We start from the raw sequence: 23527 nt of genomic DNA on the forward strand, positions 1-23527 counted from the left end.
AAAAAATGTTCTTGCAGATTTTACTATGAAGATTTTATATACTTGAACATTTTATTTGCTTTGATAACTTGGCCATGGAAGCATTTACAGGCCGAAGAAAAATCGAAGAAGAAAAAATATTCTGAACAGCCTTAACTAATCTTTGACTAAAAATTCTCATATATCCTTGAATTTTCATAAAAATGGAATTGTATTATAATGGATTTTAATACGATGCTTTGTCTTACACTCTGTAAATTTCTTATAGTTTAATTGACAAACTCTGCAATTTTGTAAGTAAAAAAAAAAAAAAAACACTTGTGAAAAATATGAGATTTTTTTAAAACTTTTGTATTTTTTATCTATATTATGTGTGTGTTCTTTTCTGCAAAACTCCATGTTTGTCCACAGTGAATAAAAATATTGTTTAAAGTTTTAAATTGTTATCTATTTTCTGTGTGACAGGCAATTTTTTTTCAACATTTCCGTCGTTCCATGATCGAATTTTCACAGTAAACTGAAAATTCAAGGACACTTTTTCAGAGTCGAAGTTTAAAGATAATTCATCCTACTTTTCAGGAGATATTTGGAAAAATATGGAAGTGTCCGGTTTTGATCGCATAGTGTATTATAAATAAAATGTAATTTTTTGAAAATTAAATTACTAATCTTGTAAACATGTGTGATGATGTAAATTTATTATTATTAATTTATTTAATTGCATTTGAAGGGGAAAGGGGTATTTTATATTGAATCTGAAAGTATATATAAGTCATGTCTGGAGATTTGTAAAACAAAGGAGATATTCTCTTGCTATTTTACAGAAGCCTTCGACTTTCTCGTAAAAAGTTCTTTCGATAGTACCAGAGGATCAATCTACCTATTCCGTTTCCTGGAAGGGCTCTATCTGAATCTAAACCACATGATCCAGAAGTGACATAATTTAAATTGACATTTATTTAGCTCTATGTGTTTCTGATTCACATATTAGTGAATACTTTCATATTCACACATTCGCAAACAGACAGACAGTCTTTCCTTTGTTGTTTTGGTTCAAAATTTGATGCAGCTATACATTGTCGGTGTAAACACTACACAGCACTAGCGTTTTAAATTGATGCTGTTCATAGATAGACAGAAATATCATTTCAAAAATGATATTTTCGGGTTCAGTGAAATATCTTTTCAAAATTATATAACTTTAAAAATTCTATGAAACGTATAGGTCGTATTTTTTAACAATTAAAATTCTTCCTCCAATTATACGAGAAAGTAAACAATTAAAGAATTCTTCTTTTGATTTATCGTATCCTTACACATTCGAGTTTTCAGTTGGACCTCTATTTAACAAAGTAGGTCCAAAAAGTATATTTTTACAATTATGGCCCATATCGTTCTGAACAAAAGAGAGACCTGGCGCACAACTGATTCGTCAGATTCTAAAACAAATTTCGTACAATAAAATATTTCATTACCTAAATTGGTATAATAGAGACTTCTAAAATATGTGAAATTGAAAATTAATTTTTTTTTTCATAAGTTAGCATTTCGACCCTAAAAATGATAGCTTTATAAATTTATAAAGTACCGTTTGTCACGAGAATTACTAGAAAAAGTCATTTGTTTCACTTCCTTTCATGTTTCATGACAAATTCTTTGCTTTGTAACATCGTAAAATTGTTGATGTTGTTTTTCATTCATTCTTTTTTCAAATTATTCTTGATAAAAGCTTGATCTCAAGTTTTTTTTTCCTTCATCTCGAGAAAGAATTTTCGGTAGATACGACTATAATTGCAAAGGCCGATGTGTTTTTCAAAGTAGTAAAATAAGAAAATAAACAGAATTCAAATAAATTATTTCCTAATAAATATTGTAATATTTTAATTTTGAAAAACAAAATTAGACGAATAACTTTGATTTATTTAAATAAATAAATGCAATCAACATCGTCTTGCAAAATCGCATTTAAATCTTTGAAGCATTCGAGAAAATTGTTCTTATTCAGTCAGCTTGCGAACATCATCAGAATTGTGTTAAAAATAAAAGGCATAAAATGTTTCATGTTCGCTTTAAATTTTGAATGTTTTCAAGAAATAGAAGGCACTTTCGATTGTGAATGAGCTGTGTAGTCGACACTAACTATTAGCAAGCGCATTCAAAGAACCTAAATTTGTTTTGTATTGGTGGACATGAAATATCCAAAAATCAGATTATGCATATTCAGATTAAAACAAGAGTACAAAGCTGAGGATACTTTCCCTTAGCAGAATCAATTCACACTGTAGGATCCCAGAAAAGTAGGCTTTTAGGTGCATTGTCATCGTTTGGAATCCCTTACAGCAGTCCTTGATTATGGTATCACATACCAACTTTCGTTTATGTTGCTGGTTGCTTTTATGAGTTTTTACATGTGTTCTTTATGGACCGGTCTTGTATTTAGAAAAATTAAAACATATCATTCTGAGAGGAACTCCAAATCCAAAGTATATATTTTTTAATTCTTCAAGTGGTGTTTTAAATTCAGTTTAAGTATGTAAGAATTGGTTAAAAATAATTATCAAAATAATGCTTTCAGTTTTGGTTTGTAATAAATTCTAATATGCAAAGTATAACTAAACCCAGTTTAAATCCTTAAAGTTCATTCTTTATAAATATACAATAACATGGGCCAAGAATAACAGGATCATTTCTTTTTGAATTCAATATTAAAAATTTATTATGAAATTTTCATTCGATTTGCCTTTGATAAATTCATCAATCCAATGTGATTCGCGATTATGACAACTGGGATTAAACAACTTCATTGCACAAAGTATACAGAATGTATTTGCCTTTTGGACACAGATAGAGCCTTAAAAATTTTTGCATTAAAAAAAAAGGTGTACTGTTTACAACATATGCAACACAGACAATCGATTTAACTCCAAAAGGCTGTGCTTATATATATATATATATATATATATATATATATATATATATATATATATATATATATATATATATATATATATATATATATATATATATATATATATATATATATATATATATAAGCACAGTATATATATATGTATGTGTGTGTGTGTGTGTGTAACATTTATTTTATGTGAAGCAGGATGCAGGTTTGAAGACAGTGAAGATACATTTTACATTGTTAAATTCTTTTTAATCCATCGGGAAAGCATAATTATTTACAAGCAGAGACGCGGACAAGGCAGCGCAGCACACAAGCGGAAGTGGGAAAGAAGCGAGAAATAAATTATCCCCCGTCTTATTTAACATGAGATATGGATAGGGAAAATATTTTTTCATGGTGCCAATATATTTATTTATATAAGATTCTGATAGGGATTTCTGACGCATGTCAATCACATGTAAGGGAAACACAGGGATCTTTTAAAAAAGAATGTGCTTACTGGACAGCTTTCCTATCCCTTCAAGCGGACCGTAAGAATGTGTCGGCGTTTAGCCGATTCAGCAATTTTATAAAGCTTCTCTTGAATTAATTAAGTAGAGAAAATAGAATTGGATCAAGAAATAAGAGAATGAACTTACTATGGGCTAAATTAAGATAAAACCTCGGAAATTTATTAAATTGGAATTAAGAGTTTAAAATAACATTATATATATATATATATATATATATATATATATATATATATATATATATATATATATATATATATATATATATATATATATATATATATATATATATATATATATAGTATTTCTCAACGTATATTGTCTTAAATTAAAATTTAACTTTCCTGGAATGAAACTGCAACAACAAATATGTAAATTCTCGAAATTAAAAAAATAATAATAAACACCCCTTAAATTTCTACTTTTAATCTGCAACTTGGAAGTTTGATAATGTTTCAGGCTTCATTTTTCCGTCTTGTCTTCGTTTTTTTAAATTGCATTTTGTGTCTAAGGAGTGTTTCATCAAACATCTTATAGGAAGAATGCGGTTAACTTTAAGCGGTCGGTTTTAAAGTGAAAAGGGAAATCTCTTTTGGAAAGAATGCCCAATGAAAGTAATCTATTTTATACAAATTCTAACGTTTGAAAAAAAAAAAAAAAGGCGAAAGTGTTGATGAAATAACATCATAAAGATAATAATAATAAATATCATAAGATTAATGTTCAAATTTCATTACAACAACAAAAAGCATTGTTTGTATTCAAAAATTAATTTCGGAAAATACATTCAAATTTAAAAAATTGCACTGTGATAAAATAGAAATAACTGAAAAGTTCAATTTAAAAGTGGTGTAAAAATAGTATTTATGTGATGATATGTTGCGAAATTATTGACGAAGTATTTTAAAATATCGATCAGTTTTTGGAAAGTCTAAAATTAAAGTCTAAGAAATTTTGAAAAATTCCTTCTCAGTGAGCACCTACTAACCAAGAAGAAACTTTCCCAAATATTTGAATTAATTTTGGAAAAGATAATGATCACTGCCGATACAATATTAATTCAGCCTAAGCTAATCGGTTCAGTTTTAGAGTAATTCAATTTAGCTGCATTGATCAGCTATCGTGTACGTTCAATACAATCATCATTAAATGTACCAGCAAACTCTTTAGGGGAATATTTTTCTTGTAAGATAGAAAATTCCTTTGATAGGATGTGGCATTTAAACCAATTCCATTCACTGGTTCTTTCATATCATCATCTAATTTCTTTCTTTATTTAAAAAAAAATGTTATATAAAGTCAAACTCTATAAAATTTCTGTTTATAATAGGTCGTATTGTCTAAAGCTAGATTGTCCCAAAGACTTCTCAGTCCCTCGTTGTAAAATATTCCCATGTTTCTTTCAGAATAAAATAAGATGGACTTTACACACAATACGGCTATTATTCTGGTTCAAGGCAGTACAGAAGATTTGTTATATCCATGTCCTGCAAATTAAAATGAATTCAGAGAATTATTCAAGCCCTGATATTTTGCTATCAACGCCAGCAAAATCACATAAACTTATTCCTGATGTAAAATGGGCAAGGAGCCATGAAATACATAAAGAATTTAAAAAAAAAATGTTCAATGAAATAGGAAATGCTTTGGCAGTCATTATAGTTCCAATTACGAATGAGTTGCAATATTAATTTCATCAACAAATAAACACAGATAGAAGAAAAATAACACCGAAATCATCTAATAGTTTTCGTCTGAGACAAACAGTTTGAGGATTGCGCATTATCATTCTGTCACCTTGGAATATCATTTCAAGGTTACAGATTTAAAAAAAAAGAGTTGAAAAGAAATAAATAGACAAGCACTAATAAATTCTATCTAATTCTAAGAAATAAAAATAAGTGAAAGTAAAAATGAAAAAAAAAAATACAATACTTAATGCTGTTACAAAAAATTATTTTATATTCTAACTGCAGAAAATTGCCCAGTTTCGTACTTTATAATTACATCTAAATTCAGAACCACTGTCCATCGGTTTCATTCTATTGTTCTATTTCATGCACGGAGTTATGAAATTTTACGATTGACCAATAGGAAAGTAGGAAGGCTCCATTTTTTTCAGTACTTGAATGTATCGTCATTGCAATCGAGTCCAATAATAATCGTATCTGGAGCCATTTTTTGATCTATAATTTTGGCCTATTTATAATTTTGGAACGTTTTATAATTTATATTAATATTTAATGTAATAAGTTTTTCTTTTTGTTGTTCTTTTTTTTGCTTCTGCAATATTTAATATATTAGAATAATAGATTTTCAGAAATCGGATCCAAGTTCTATTCGGTTCAATCCATTCAATTTCGGTTTTCAATTCGAGTTGCATTCAGAAAAGAACGGCAATTGCATTGTTTGTATTTCCAAACACAACTGCGTTGTTTACATTGAAATTAGCTTAATCGGAGTTAAAAGTAGCTATGGATTGTGGATAATGTAGGATCATGGCATCCTGCTTTTTTACGAAGTCGCTTTTTCCTTTTCGATTACATTTAGTGTCTGACACATGTAATAAACCAATTCAATCGTTTTTCGAAAATGCCCTTGGGAAAACACGTCAACTTTTACGTGTTTTCTACGGCAAGGAAAGTAAATTGTCTTCTGAACCATTTCGTAGTCAATATAGATTACCCGTAGAGTTCGTACAAAAAAGCTCCGGGTCCGCTGTTCCTCCTAAAAAATTTATTTTTTATCGTCCTGGATTTCTTCATAACGTTACTTCTAAATGGGTTTCTGATTCTGTGGCTGGAGCTGTAAGTAAAGAATGGAGGAAAAAGGCTTTGCAAAGAGGAAAAGGGCCAATGCTCGGCCTCGTAGGATTTGCACTAGCAAAGAAGCCATCACTTTTGACAGAAGATGAAGAATGTGAAGGTGTATCTTATTTAATCCGAGTAAGTACGTCTTTATCTCTATTAATAATAAAATGAATTTGTGTAAATGTTACTGGTCAATAAGCATTGAATGTTGAAATTTATTAAATGAAATGCGATAAAATGTTTTTCAATTTAGTTTTTAAAAAATAGTAGGATTTGATCTGCAAATAGAACTTAAATATGATTGAAATAATTCCTTTTTTTTCCTCCATGTTTCGGAAATTCAATAACATTATGTAGTTTTTGTGAACTTATAAAGCTCTCAATTGCTGTTAAAATGTTTAAATATATTTTAAAGAAAATTTTTTTTTACTTTTGATATTCATATTTTTTTTTTTTTTTTGGTAAATTATCATCAAGATCTTTCTTGTGCATGTAATTTTAAAAGTCTTGTTCAATAGTAACAACTGTATTTTTTTATACTAATTTCTTAGCAATTATCATGAAAACATAAATGTTCGATAATAATTTTACTTTTCAAAAATATTGTAATGAATAAAAGTTATGAAAAATATCTATAATTTGGCCTATAATTTCAACTGACTTTGCAATGCTGTGTAAATGTGAGACATGTATCAGTTCTTATCCAGCTGATAATGAATCACCATAAACATTAAAAATCCTTCTTTGGATATTATTTTTTGCTCTAAACAATATATATATATATATATATATATATATATATATAAAATATGGGAATACTACTTATAACTTCTATTCAACTAATAAAGGTGTGAAAATTACCAAAACAATTTACAATATGATAAATTAAAAAGATATGAAATAACATATGCAAGTCATGTTTTCACAAATAATAATAATAATTTCATTTAAATTCAGAGAAATAAAAATTTACCTAAATGCAGTGTTGGTCTTATATTTTCATTTTTTTTATTAGATCATTACATTACTTTGACTTGAAGATAATAATCTGCATTGTTATGTATCATAGTATATTAATTCATTTGTTGTTAAAATTTACTTAATTAAACTTAAAAAGTTGAAGACTTTATGTATAAAATGCATAATATCTTGCAAAAATAATTAAATTAAAATTTGAAATGAAACAGTTAACTTTTACTTAAAATACAAAAATATTTTTAAACTTTAATTGAACATATTTTATTGAACATGGTTATACTTAAATTGAATATTAGAAACAAAATATGCTGAAAAACTAAAATTACTTTTGTAATTTTTTTGTAAGTATTAAGGACATCCAGGAATTTTTATTTTTGATTAACAGCCTGTACAATATTAATTCAATGATATAGATTTGAGGATTTGTTAGAATTATTAAACTGAGTTAGTGTTTTATTCCAACTAATTTTCTAATAGACAAATCATGTAATTGTTGTCAGATTTCAGCATTTAAATCAATATGAAATGAAAATCAAAAATTTAAAATGCTTTTTTTCATTCTCATTTTTGGTGCATGTCACATTTTTTCATGATTATTTTTGTATGGAATTGAATCTTGAAAATGTGTTTCTGAAAAGTACTTACTAATCATGAATCTACTTTTCAGATTTTATTTCCATTGATTTTTTTCACTTGTTTGTATATTCTGTTTGGTCACATTTTTTTTTAAATTGTGCTTTAGGATTCGTTTTCTTCTATTCCTTGGCAAAATGTTGGATTGAACATAGATAAAAATTATGCTGTTAATCGACAGTTTTCACTTTCTGATTTAAAAATTGGTGATATGATAGCTAAGGGATGTAATGCTGCAGTGTACAGTGCTTGTTTTCAGGAATCAAAATTAGGTAAATATTTGATTATTTTAAGCTTTGTAATTTGTTATTTTTTAAATTTAAGTTACAGTGTGTATTATTAGATAAGAGTTTTGATACTGAAAAAAAAAAAAAAATACATGATAATGATTTCAAAAGTATTTCCAGTATCAAGTCAAAAAGGTTATTTATTACAGGTAAAAATAAAATTTAATTGATTAATAATTCTTTTAAATTATTACTAATAACTTTCTACTTATTTGAAATACTATGTAGTAGCAGAGGAAGAAGATAATTTTTATTTTATTAATAAAATTTGAAATGAGATAAAAAGAAAAGAACCTGTATCCATTAAAATTTGGAATTGATTTCTTTTGAAGCATATCAGTTCCCAAATTTTTGTTGTAGTTTGCTTGCAGCATTCTTTGTGTGGATTTGGAGTTAATTCCTTTTATTTAATGAAATAAAAATTTATATATAGAAACAATTGAACTCCATCTATAGGAACAAAGCATGATTTTTTAATGTAAAAACATTTTAAGCTGGGGATTGTTCTTTAGTCATATGTGCTTTATAATAAATCACCTCTGAAGCTACAGACATGAATAATGGCATTGACAAAAATAGGTTTATTATCTATTCATGGTGACATTTTAAATTTATGTTTTTGTTTTTATAGATAACTCATCCCAAGGAAATATTGGTGAAAATAATATTGGCCACTCTTCAAATGATTTGAATTCTCATTCATCAGTTAAAGAAAATGAATCAAGTAATTAAGATTTTTATTTTGAAACATGAATAAAAATAATTTAAATGATGGATAGAATAATTTAAGTATAAAAAGATAAGTAATAATACTTGATTTTCCTATTTTTTATTCTTTATATTCAATTCTAAAGCATCTAAATTAGTTCTTATTTGTGCATTTTCATTGGATTTTGAAGAGGATTTTTTTTTCCAATTATGAAAAGTTTATTATATATGTAAAGATTTATTATATCTAAAGACTATATTCTTTTTTATAATTTCTCATTCATCTGAGATTTAACACATCAAAATAATTATTCATTTGGATCTCTATTATCACTATATGTTCCTTTAGAAATTGAATTAAATTTCTATAGAATTTTAAAAGGGTTGGAAATTGGATAAATAATCCTTTTTTTTTTTTTAAAAAAAATAATAATATTAAAAGAACAGTGATAAAATTTTCCATAATTGAGCCAACTAAAGATATATGTGCTGTATTTTGAAGTGAATAAAGCAGGCAAAATTTACATTATGCATTATGTATATATTGTCATGAAGTATTATGTATATACTGTCATGTTTTACTTCATATATTAAGATCCTGATAAAATATATTCAGAAGATATATAACTTATGCATAAATAAAAAACTTATAATTAAAAAAATTCATTAAAAAAGTTTTTGACACTTTCTTAAATGGATAATTTTGCACAGTATTGCCAATAAATTTTTAATAGCATTATACATTTCACACTTTTAAATGAAGGAAATGAAGTATGGCGATGTATATGTGACTTAAATTTTGTTTGGGTATGTTATGTCTTATTTTTTATTATATTACAGTTTGGTTTAGTAACTTCTGTATCATTGAAATGATATCCAATTATGATTCATTTATGGAACCTGTCATTCTAAAAAAAATTCTGAATTTAATGTAGGGAAAGATATTGTCATAGATGCTTTAATTATTTAATATGATTGTCAAAAAAAGCAAATTTTTAAAGAATGTGTGCAAATATTTCTTGTTATTAGATGCTGTTAATGGTGATGAGAAGGATACAACAAAAACTGATGAAGGAGACAATAGTTTATTGACTTACACAAGATTAATAATGTCTCATTCTGAAGGCGAACAAAGTAATAACTATATATATTCTTTATTTTAAATTTCATCAATCTTGTTTACTACGAAGTCTTCTAATTTAGGAAGAAAAATGACTGTTTAGATTTCATTTATAATTCTTGCAACATTTTTACCATCTGTTAATTATTTATACTTATATTTTGCATAGTTTGGATTATTGGCATCTTTTAAAAATTCTGCATTTCAGTATTCTAAGTCTATAATTAAATTATATTTAAATAAAAAGTTTTTGTGTTAGTTTGAACTTCAAGACTTAAAAAGAATTATATTAAATATTTTTATAGCATTTATCTTTGATAATATAATGTTAATTATTATATTAGCAATATTTCATATCTAAAATTAAATATTATATATTAAATATGAAATATTATGTAGTAAAAATTCTTGAAAATGCATATGTGTTGTGGAAATATTTAATATGTCCATAATAGATTTTTCTGGAGTTTTTATTGTATCTGTTGTGAGACTGATATGATTTAAGCGAGACACGGCCTGTCTCCTCATTTTAATTCTGTTCTTTTTGTCATTTCTGCTATTCATGCAATAAATAAATTCAGATTATATCTCTTTAATTATCTGTTGAATTCAGTGAACTATATATTATCTTGTGATTTCATTATCTACTTTTATTATCAGTCATATTTTATAAATTATGCAATAAATGTTGTTTTGAAAATTTCTTTCTAATGATTAAATACTTCTGAAACCTGATAAATATGTTATTAAAAAAATGTTTTCTTAACAGTTTTTAATTCTATTTTGATGCAAATCTCATAGAAAATAAATTACCCACAATAATTTTAGATTAGTCTAATTAAACAAAGAAAAAATGCTTATGTTATGAATTTTACTAATTTGAATTGATTTGGTGAACTTAGATCTCTGTATATTGCTATTACTAAAACGAATATCATCTGATAAAGTTAAAGTTTTAATTGTGCAATCTGTAAATAAATGAATTTACTATTAAAAAAGGAGAATGGGTGTGTGTTGGCACCCTATAGAACATATTGTTGACTTAAACTACCACATTTGGTACAGCCATATTTTGGATGGTAAAAATATGCATTTTGGAAAAATTTTTTGAAAAAAAAAATTAAATTTGAACTTGCATTAATTAACAATTGAATTTTTAATTAAAAATTGGCAACACTTGGAAATAGAATTTTGCAACTTTTTACTGTATTGATTTATTATTTTTTATTTTGATAGTTTCATTATTTCATTAAATATTTAATCCCTTGATTTTCTTCTATTGTTGAAGGCAGAGGAAGAAAAATTCTTCTAATTATTTTGCTTCATATATTATCTTTTTTTAAGGGTATTCTTAATATCTTTATTTTCAGTTTAGTATATGATAATCATTATTCTCAAATAAACATTATTCAAACCAGTTTTAAAAATACAATATGCAATTTTTCATAATGCTGCTGTTGTTGCAAAATGAATAATTTCCAATTAACCATTTTTGTCAGTGGGAATCGCATGGAAAAGCATAAAAACTTAATGTAACGTTAACCTTTTTGGAACATCCTCCATAATCAACTAGAATTTTTGAAATAAACATTTACTTTAAATTCATAACATAGAAATATGTTGCTTTTAATCATATGATATCAATTTTATTTGATATTATGCACATTTTTTTTTCTTTTCAGATATGAAATTTTCGGAAGTACCAAAAAATTTTGAAAAAAACTCCAAATTGTCTGTTGAAAATTTTGGTCCTTATAATATGGCAGTGAAAGTTATGTTTAATTATAGTGCCGAATCTAATGCTTATGCTATCTGGAATGCCATGCATAAAGAAACTTTGCCATCTATTGGAGAATTTCATTTTGGAGATGTCAATCATAAAGTCAGGTAAATTTATATATATGTATATTCAAAGTTTTAAAATTATCAAGACATTAACCCTTCTCTGCATGTTTTTTTCTTTCTTATGAAATAAATCAGGGTGATATAATTCATGCTCTAGATTAAAGGAAAAATGTTTGAAAAAATCCTAGTATAAATATATAAAATAATTAATAAATGGTATGATGGAAATATCCTTCATCATGCAAATTTACATGTTAAGCTCAGTACAAAATCTTCAGTGTCTCTCTCTTCTAAATTTCTCAACTCATTATAAAAAAAAAAAAAATTAGATTAGTTATAAAAAATATTCAAGAAATTGCACATTTCTTCCAACTGCAACAAACAGGGGAATGACGAGTTTAAACTCACTGTTATGATTGTGACATTTGATTTTTTTGTCAGCTACATTCCTTATTACGCAATAGTTGAGAAATAAGTTGTGGCAACAACCAATTTACAGTACACCTGTTTTGAGTTTTAATTTTTTGTTCACAAAATGTTATGATGGCAATTTCCATCATTATGCAAAGAAAGGTTAATATATTTTTTAAATAATTTGCTTAAGATATAATTTCCTTTGAAAAGAACAGTAGCGTTTTATATGTTTCTATTAGTTCAATGACATATGCATAGTCAACTTTATGATGAAAAATATTTTCTGGGAGAAAACTATAGATTAGAATAATTATTTTATTATTGTATGGAAATCATGTGATATACCTATCAGTGGTGTTGTTTGGAAATTGAATGAATTTGAATGTTCATTTTCACATTTCTTAAGCAACTGCGTATAAAAATAATTTTAATGATATATTTTTTTATACAATTCATTTTGATTTGTATATTGGAATGTGCTTAATGAGTTTCCTCTTACTTTGGTGATGGTATGAATATATTATTAACATAAATTGTTGAATTTCATTTATAATTATAAATATTTATCAACCTGTTCTTTTAGGTTTCATTTAAATTGGAAATTATGTAAAATCACAATAGGTGTGTTTTTCTTCGATTCTGTATCTTCTTTCTTTCTCATTATATATTGTCACAAAGATGCAAAAAATAACAAGTTGCAAAGTAATACAATATCAAGTTTATTCACTTTAAGCCTCTCCTAACAAGCAGGCCAAGAAAAATGATCCCACTCCTTGTGGAAAAACCAAATTTATATCTTCACAGAATAATCAGGAATTATATAGAAGTTTAAATAAAGTTCTAGAAGCTTCTATTACATTAGCCAATGAATAACAATAAATTTAAATTAAAGTCAACCTTAAATGTAATGTTGCATGGCTGAGGTCTAAAACACGGAGCTTGCACTTCGCAAGCTCATACTTTACCTCCCAGCCACGCTAACTATATACAGATCTTCCTTTTTGTGATAATATATATATATATATATATATGCCCACTTTTGAGTAAATGTTATTCTATGTGTAGGAAAATAAAGATAAAAATAACATATATAAATGCTTAAGTAGTTTTTTAATATATTAAAATGCTTATAATGTACAGTTTTTTAGTAATAATTATACCTTTATATTTTTCTTAAAAATAATCACTTCTGTTGTAATTCTTTTTGTGCAAATATAATTACAGTTTTTACAGGTAGACAGTTTTAGCTACCTTTTGATTGACTTCTGTCAATCATATGCCTTATTTCATTTGATGTAGTTATCTGAATCTTTATATCTATTGTTTGTGAAAGTTTTTCATTATTTTAATTAAAGCTGAGTGGATTTTTTTTTATTACTGAATGAGAAAAAAGTAGTTTTCATCATATTTTACTTTTTTTTTTATATAAATGGTTGAAACCTGGTGATATTCACAAATAGATGCATTGAAGTTTATTGTGTAACTAATTAACATAATCCCATTATCAGAATTGTCTTAATAAACATATTTTTACTGATTTTTCACTAAAAAGTTATCACCATTACCATCACCAACTCAAGTTGATGATGATTAAATTAATGGTATAATTGGTTTAGTTCATTACATTTAAGTGTGTGAAAATAGAGAAAGATTTCCAACTGCATTGTTCAATCATTGTCAGGTATTTGGAAAATGGTGTGGTTAAAAAATTATTTTAGTAATTTTTCATAATAATTTTTTATTGGATTTTATATATCTAAACATATTGATATTGATTAATTTGTGAAACAAATAATAAATAATGATAGAAAATGGATTATTTACAACAACATCAATTAAAAAGACATTGAAGTATTTATGATGAACCCAGACAAGCTAGTATAATTACTGAGTTACTTCAAAAGATTATTTGAAGGAATTACAAAGAGATTTTGTATTTTCCTTCTATGAAACTTGATGATAAATTCAAATGTGTACTATTTAAAACTAGTGAAATTTGACAGAACAATGAAAAAATAAATTGGCTAATCATTTAAAAATGATGTTTCTTCTTCATGATAATAGATTATGTGCTCATTAGCAATTCCTGAAAAAAAATTATTATTATTATTTTTTTTTAAACTTATTTGACAAGTACTATTTTATTCATCTTGAAGTTGGATTTTGCACCATCAGATTACCATTTATTTATCTTACTGTGAAATTTTTTAATGTGAAGATTCACAATGATATCATTTTTGTTAGATCTTTTTAATGATAAAGATCACTATGGACACTAGTCAACTTTGATAACAGACTTGTTTGTCCAATAATTTATGGAATGATATGGAATATGTGCATTAATATTTTGCTTTGTCACTTAAAAAACTGAAATATATGAAATAACTGGAATCTATTTATAACAAATTACTGGCTGTCCAAATTAGAATGTACATACTCGAGCATCAAATTGCATAATTATATCATATAATTTTTTGTTATTTCATGAAATAACTGATCATGATTTGTCAATTATTTCATAGAATTTCTTCTTATTTCATGAAATAACTTGTTTTAATGAATTTTTTAATTATTTTTTTTATAATAAAAATAATAATTTTAATAATTTTTCTTACTAATACTAATAATTATTTTTTTATTATTAAATTTGCATTACTTTTGATACAAATAATATATTCCTTATCATTAGAGAAGTCATTTAAATTTTTTGCTGTAGTTTCAAATATATGATTAAATAGCTTGTTAATAATTTCTTTATTTGTAGATTGTTAATAATTTTCGATTAATAATCTCCTTTCTAATTATAGAAAAAAGAGGCTTAAACCTCATCCAAATATTGTTGAGATGTACTTTGCATTTGCTGATCAAGTACCTTTGCTTCCCGGTGCTTATAAAAACTTCCCTCAAGCTCTTCCTGTTCGTTTGTTGAACGATGGCTGTGGCAGAAATATGACACTTTTTTTGGTAATGAAAAGGTACACATGCTTTTTTGTATACAGTGAGATTATAAATATCTGTAATTAAATAAATTGCACCTTAATTCTGTGAGAAAAAAATTCCTGTTTGATACTGGCCTTAATGGAGTAGATTCATAATTTTTTTTCATTACTATATTATTGTATTTTGATAGTTTGTGTCTCTATTTGTTTCTGTTTCTATGTTTCAACTATTTCCCAGTTTCCAGTGTTTGGCTTATTCATTGAAACTGCAAATATTTAAAACACATTACAAAGAAAGTCCTTTCTAATGGTTAGATTAAACAAAAATTAATATTGTGAGTTCATTTTTTAAATGAATTTTATCAGAGTTTTTAATGCTTAAATAATTATAACTCTCTTAAAGTTATAATATTTAATTTTTCTTTGTCTTCATATAGTAATGCTGAAATACACCAATTTAGAATTTTTTAGAAATTTCCTCACAGTTAGTTGCTGTTTGTCAATTTTCAAAATTATTAGGTAATGAAATAATTATATATAAATTGCCTTATAAACTATAAAGGAAGCAAAAAACAAATGTCTGGAAAATACTTATTTTTCAATTACCAACATGTAGGAACCTTACAACTTGCTGTAACCTTGATAATTCTGTATAAAATTAGTTTGCTAGCTACAAAGAGGAATACCACAAAGTGTATTTTTATGAAATCATCTATTAGAATTTACCATTTTTACCAATTTAGTCTCTGGTACAAGGATTTAGTATTTGTTCAATAAAAAATTAACTATGAATTTTCTGATGAATCTGATTTAGGTTATATAAATTTAAAAATTGTGGGTTAAAAATTAAAAGTGTCTTAATTTATCGAAATGCATTATTGCAATACTGAAAGTTAGAGACTCTTTTAAATGTACACGGAATGAATAGTGTAAAGGAAATTTCATAGTTCTTTTGAAAATTTGGCTATATTCATTTAAAAATTTCATTAACATTGTTCATGTATTTTTTAAAAATCTTTATAGTACCACAATTTCTTTTCTGAGAGATTTATATGGAAATTATACTGTCATGATTCATGTTCTTCTTATATCATATTGTAAAATAAATATATATTCCTTTCTTAGAGATATTTTTTCTTCTTTTGAATTAGATACCATTGCAGTTTGAAAGATTACTTAAAGAAAGAATCTCCTTCTTCAAAAACCTCTCTTCTTTTGCTTACCCAATTGTTAGAAGCTTTAGTACATCTTCATCAAAATGAAATTGCACACAGAGATTTGAAAACTGATAATATTTTATTAGATTTATCTGAAGGTAAATTATATTGTTATGGGTATTTTCTTATGATATTTTTTATTCAGTATTAAAAAATTTTAATATTTTCTAGCACTAAAATTAAACAATGCTATTTTTGATGTTATTCATATATTACCAACATAGGTTTAATTTATTTCCAAATATAAATGCAAAATTAAAACAGCTTTTATCAAATGAAAACTGACATGAAAGAAGTGTATCAGAATTCATATTTTGCAGTATATTATGTATTTACCTTTATGTATATTATGTCTTTTTTTAATATTACTATAATAAAATTTATTTGATTTTAAGATTGTCTTCGGGTGACTCTTTTGAAGCTATTCTATTCAGCTATATTTTTACTAATACTATCCTAATGGCTTTTGAGAGTTCAAAGATATAGTGTATGCAGTTAATAATAGCTATCAGATTGTAGATTAAAGATTACTAAATTAAAGATCTCTTGACAAAATAGTTTTTAATGTTTTAAAATTGATATTTTTATAAATTAAAAATTCTTTCTTAGATTTGAAATGAAAAATGTAGATTATTCTTTCTTCGATGTAGTATTTTTTATTCCAGTAATTACATTTTTCTTTATATATGCATTTGTTCTTTATTGTTCTAGTAAGTGTTCTAAATGAATATGCATACAAATCAAAATTTAAAAGTGTAAAGCTTGTAATTTCAGTCTTTATTCAAATATATACCATTCTTTTCTACATTTGTTTAAAATAAGTTGTACTTGTATTATTTTTTTATTCATTTGGCCATTTCTTAAATTTTAGGTGTATCTTCTCCCAAACTTGCTGTTACTGATTTTGGTTGTTGCTTAGAAGGCCTTTCTCTGTTTTATCCATCGTATGATATTAGCAAAGGTGGTAACATGGCTTTAATGGCACCTGAGGTTTGTATACTTGCAGATTTTAGACTTAGTTTTTTTTACATGTCTTTTATCTTTCATATATATATATATATATATATATATATAATATAAAATAATGCTATTCTTTCTATAATTTGTTAATATTCATCTTGAAAATTTCAGGTGTATGAAAAGGCTTGATTTAGAGCTGGAGATAAAATAATTTTTTTAAGAATTGACATTCATGCTTTACCAGTAGTATAGTCAATTCTTTAATATATCTTCATAATTTATTGGAAAAACATGAATGAAAAATTTTGCCTTTTGTCTAGTGTTTGTCAGTAAATGCACAACTTGCTGGATTTATTTCAATTCCATGATTTTCGTTTCTACAGGCTAATCAAAAATTGCTCAAAGTAAATTATTCTTAAATTTTATTACAATAATAAAATATGCATAATAGATTTTGTACTGAAAATTCATTCATTCATATTGGCACATGATAACTTACCATATAATTTTCATTTTTATTTAATCTTGTATTTTATTAAGCATTTAATCCAAAATTTCTATTATATAGTTTTATACTATAACAATACCATTGAAATGTACTGAAGTTATGTGTTTATTCTGTAGGTGGTGAATGCAGAAGCCGGCCCCTTTTCTCAGATTGATTATTCTAGATCTGATCTTTGGACTGCTGGCACAATAGCCTATGAAATTTTTGGAGGGTCTAATCCTTTTTATTCTCCTGGATCAAATTTGAAAAACTCCTCTTATAATGAGAACAAGTTACCTTCATTGCCAAGCTCTGCTCCTGCAGCTATTCAGCGATTAGTGACAGATATTTTGCACAAAGATCCAAAACAAGTAATACTTTATCATTATTTAAATTTATTGTATTGATTTTTTATTTGAAAGCAAAAACTGTGATGATTAAGCACAAATTTCTGTAGATAGTTTTTCCATTCAGAACACTTAAAGCAGCTGTTAATTTCTATAAAGAAAATGTAGACTATAATGCATTGATTATTAGTGATTTTTTAAACATGCACACATGCAGTATATTACAACCTCTAATTAATCATATGTTCTTAAAATAATTCCCTAATCTCTTGTATTTTGAATTCTCTAATAGTTTTAATTTCCAAGTTGTGTAGGCTGTTATTTTAAAACTGTGTCAACAAATTCTTATATAAAACTATGTAAAATGCAGAATATTTTCATTTAGTCTCATTCGTTTCATTTAGTTTCATTCTTCCTGCTGTCTTCATCAAGGCTTTTTAAAAAAAATCTTAAAGGCAGATAAAAATTGGATTATTTCTTTAAATAATATGTGGTGAAGAAACCTATTTCTTTAAATAATATACTTTGAAGAAACAGGTGTCAAAATCTTTAACATTTAAAAAAAAATGTTAAAGATTTTGATACCTGTTTCTTCAAAGAATATTTTACAAATATATATATGTGTGTGTGTGTGTGTGTGTGTAATAATTTCTAATTAATATATAATCAAAAATTGATCATTTGAATTTCTACTTCACAGTAATTTCTGTGTTGCACCAGTTGTTATATTTCCCATGGAACCAAATGCTTTGTTAGTAAATTCTTTTCTAAAACTATGAAAATTTGAAACCAGGGTCTCTCTTTCCTGGTTTTTGCCTTCCTAGTCAGTTCGTCTCACTTCTCTCATTATAACTTGAACAAAGAAATTTTCACAAAAGATAAAAATTGGACTACTTCCTTGAAATTATGAAGAACAAAAGTCATTAAAGAATTTTTCAATTACGTCTTTAAATCATGTTTTACATATATTATACATTAAGTTGTGATATAAAATCTTAAACTGAACGCAACCAAGGAATAAAGTAATATATTCATCCATTATCATCATCAATATTTTGACAAGTATGACATTGTTCTAACTTTCTCGGTGAAATAATTCTATCTTGATTGTTCTCAGTGCTGCTTTTCCAATTTATTGTTCTTATAGTATTAAAATCCCTAATATAAGCATCAATTCAACTAATTTTAATCTTACATGCTTGAAATTTGTTTTTCAAGAAATACTTTTTCAGTTGTATATTTTAATGGCATGCTGATTGTCACATCTTCTGAAATTTTATGATTTTAGTAATATTAATATCTTTATAGTAATTGCATAATTAGAGATTATATCTTCTTTACTCCGCTTGATCCAATTTTATTTCTTTAAAAATACTTCTGACATTTTTTCAATGTAGCAAAATAGTATTCATGTATCTGGTTAATGGAGGCTCTGTTCTTGGAAGCTTAAGTCAAAACGATTCTGATAGTGGTTTTATATTGTGAAATTTTTGTTTTATGTTTAATAAGTTTTGATGTCAGACATATTTTAAACCATAAAATGCACAATTGTTATTGCAATATCCATTTGTTTATTTTTCATTCTAAATCATTAATCATGTTTATTTTATACTCAAGATAAATAAAGCTTACAGCAATTTCAAATTCATATGAAGTCATAATAATAAAACAATTGGAGTAACTTTTATTTCATACATAGAATTTATTTTGTTTTGCTTTGATTAACTATATAGTTCATTTTTTTTTTTTTTTTGTTCCAATCCCAGAAAAGGTTCTCTTAAGTACATTTAGGTTTCTGGTGATTATGTCTGTATCAACAGTAAAGTTTGCTAAACTTTTTTTTTTTTTAAGTGATGCTTCTGATAATGCATTCAACGTTTTCAGTACTGAAAATTAATGAATGTTTGGAATACATGATACATTTGATGCAGAAAATAAGAATTTATATAAAAATTTTATTTAAAATTACAAAAAATTTTATTATGCAGTTTTGCATTAATATGAGCGATTAAATAAAACATGATTCATATATGTGTAATTTATGCATGTATTCATACTAGACTTTCAGACTGCATTTATTAATAAAATTGAAATTGTAAAAATATCTATTATGAAAGAAAGAGAAATAATTTTAAAATCTTTTATTGAAAATGGTTTAACTACAGATGTTTTATTATTTTACATCCAAGAACTGTTTAATTAATCAATTTAAAATGTGTACGAAATTATCTAAAAATTCCCATATCACTGTTGTCATTAATGTATTTGAGAAAGGATAATAATACCAATGGAATTACCAATCTTCTCTTGTTGAACAAAATTCTAAAACAACATTGTATATTATGGAAGGTAATTCAAAGTCTAAGTAGAAGCATTAATTTATAACTGATTATTAAATTTTCTAAATGAAAGAATGTTGATTTGGCTTATGTTGAAATTTACATTTGTAGCTATTTGTGCGAAGGTCTGCAAGTTTTCTTTTAAAGAGATCTCAAATTCTACATTTCATTCTCTCCCTCTTTATATATATATATGAGTTATGCTCAGATAAAAAGAGGATCATCATTATATGTAAAGCAATTTTAACAACAATATTATAATTATACTTCACATGGAATAATACAATTAAAAATAATCACTATTGACATTGAAACACTGATCCAAGTCTTCTAGGAAGAGAGTAGATGATTTGGTGTAGAAATTCTTGAATTGCTAATGGATTCAGCTTTCCACAGTGTCCTTATCCACTTTGCTATAATCAAGCTTTTTGTGGATTTTGTGATGTTCATTTACTTTGCTTATTGACAGTTCAGTAGTGGTTTCTGACAATTCTACCATATGAGCTCCTTCACAGTTGAAATCATACACTCTTGATTAGTGACCTACCATGGCCATAGCAAGTCCTTGATGTTTATGGGTCCTGCCTTTTAATACTAACATCTGAATATGGAGAGCAATGTGAAGCAATGACATTGCTCTCAATACATCTCTTTCGTTGTGTTATAAATTTGTGGAGCTCATTCCCCATAAAGTAAAGAAAAATATCCCGTTGTGCTGATCTGGAGGAATCTATCATGCAGTGAATTGAGGAAACACTTTTCCAGAAATGGAGATGTTAATGCAAAGGCATTAACTATATATTTGCAACTGGAAATGCCACCATATCATCTAACACTTAACTCATTGGAATTTGAAAAAATGCCACTAAAATGAATGTTTACTTTTCATTTAGGCACATCATATATAATTTATAAGCAATTTGTCCAAAATTTTTCTAAGATTCCTAAATAATTTTGCTTAATTTTGTATATAATTAATGATTCAAAGTATTTTAAAAATTATGATTCATTCCAAGTTTTTATATTATATGTAACCTTTGTATTTGGATTGCTTACCTCTGTAACACTTATTCTGTACATTATATTCTTATTTTATTATCTCAGTCGCACTATTTACCTTTTGATATTTGCTTGATTTTAAATAATTAATTTTATTTCGTATTTTTATTTATCTATTTATTTATTTATTGCAGAGACCTAACCAAAATTTTGCTGCAACTGTATGTCAAATTCTTCTTCATGCTTCTCCTGACTTATTTTCCAGTAGTCGTGATAAGAAGAACTCTAACAAAGTGTTAGAGTGGTTGTTTACACTCTCTTCAAAAACTTACTTAGAAGGCTTACTAGAAAACTCAAATCCTCATTCTGTTGAGTTTGAACTGAGGCACACATTCTGCTCTCGTATTCAATATTTAGAAGTTGTTGAAGCAATTAATTATATTATCGACTCGGGAAATCTTGATGCTTGAAAAATGTATGTTAGTATCTAAGAGAATGGTTAGTTGCTATAACTTTTTGAACATGTAATTAATCAGATTTGTTTATTTTGAATAGTAACAAATGTCCTTAACTAACAGTTTGTTGTAAAAAAAATATTATTGTAGTTTACTTTTCTGCACTTCAGATATTCTATTTTCAGAACAACGAGTATTCTGCTGATGTATATGTATGTTAATTAAATAAAAAAATTGTAAAAAATAAATATTCTTAATTTTATTTCTTTTTTGTAATGTTATTTGTTGGATCACTTGTTTATTATGCTTATTTTAAAATTGTTATTATGCTATTGTTTATTTTAAAATTATTAATTTATTTATATGGTTAAATATTGCTCATACTAAACAGAATAATAAGATTAAAGGAATTAGATTGATGTGCCATTTGGAAGTTATAAAGACTATATTAAAAGGAATTTCATAATTTAGAACCATTTTCAGATGATTACACCAGTATTCCTCTTTCCATTCTTCCATATTATACTCAACTTGAGAATATTTGATCTAGATAGGAGATTTAATAAGTACCAGATTCATATCTCGTATTTTATTGAGTCTTGCGACTGAATTCCGATCATCACAATTCAAGAAATACAATAATATTTCTTTCTAAATTGAACAACATTACACGTTTACATTGAAATTATGTTTGTTTTCTGAATGAATTACATTTGTATATTTAAAAAAAAAAGTTTGCAAAGTTCTTTTAAGGAGGAACAAGTTGAGACTTTTTGCATAACACAAACATTATTGATGAAAAGATGCTTATGAGGGTTGTTATAATTTTCAGTTTCCTTGTTTGAATCTGTGATTTTAACTACTCGAATCAGCTTCTTATGTTTTTTTGGATTTCAGCGACAGGTAAACAAAAGTAATTGAATTTTAATTTTCAGAAAGAAAAATAAATTTAAATTATTTTTTTTATATAACTGATTGGATTGTACAAAGATGGAGTTGTAACAAAGAGTTCATAATTATTTAAAGTGTAAGTGATAATAGTAATATTTTTAGCCCGGCAATCTTTTTGTAAATTTGGTAAATTTGCATGTAAAATCAAGTCTAAAGCATAATCATGTTGCAATGTTTCAGACTATTTAAAATTTCTATTTTATTTTCAAAGCTTTATTGCTATTGTTAGATTCGTTTTTCTCAGATTTGTCCTTCAAGGAGCTAAATTGTGATACCCAGATAAAATAAATTTTAAAGATGTGCTTAAAACTTTTGTATTTTATGACAACAGAAACTGTATGGCATGATGAATTTCAGTGAAATCAGAAACCTCAAAACGAAATTTTTTTAAAAAGTAAAAATTAGTACTTTTCTTTTTTTTTTTTCATGATAATAATATTATACATAGATTGAGGTTGAAAAATTTTTATGAAAATGAAGTTTTGCTTTTCCATGGTTCTTACAATTGCCTGTGGATTCACCTTTTAAAACGGAGTAATGATTCTCTAGGTGTCATTAGTTAATGTGCATTAAGGCTATTCATTGGTGTAATTTCAAATTGAAATTAATGTACAAATACCCTCCTCCTTTTTT

The 23527-nt window shown here is 25.8% G+C and overlaps 1 protein-coding gene across 1 annotated transcript; it reads left to right on the forward strand.

Annotated features, from left to right (window-relative positions):
- The first annotated feature begins 5800 nt into the window (after positions 1-5800).
- Positions 5801-22153, forward strand: LOC129969121 (serine/threonine-protein kinase Pink1, mitochondrial-like). Its single transcript, XM_056083537.1, has 10 exons — positions 5801-6350; positions 7936-8098; positions 8745-8837; positions 9851-9955; positions 11624-11828; positions 15008-15175; positions 16291-16454; positions 17228-17346; positions 17941-18174; positions 21683-22153. Exons 1-10 carry the CDS (start codon positions 5904-5906, stop codon positions 21956-21958), a joined length of 1974 nt encoding a protein of 657 aa, XP_055939512.1. The 5' UTR covers positions 5801-5903; the 3' UTR covers positions 21959-22153.
- The last annotated feature ends 1374 nt before the right edge of the window (positions 22154-23527 follow it).

This window comes from Argiope bruennichi, chromosome 5 (assembly GCF_947563725.1).
Source record: "Argiope bruennichi chromosome 5, qqArgBrue1.1, whole genome shotgun sequence".
Lineage (NCBI taxonomy): Eukaryota > Metazoa > Arthropoda > Arachnida > Araneae > Araneidae > Argiope > Argiope bruennichi.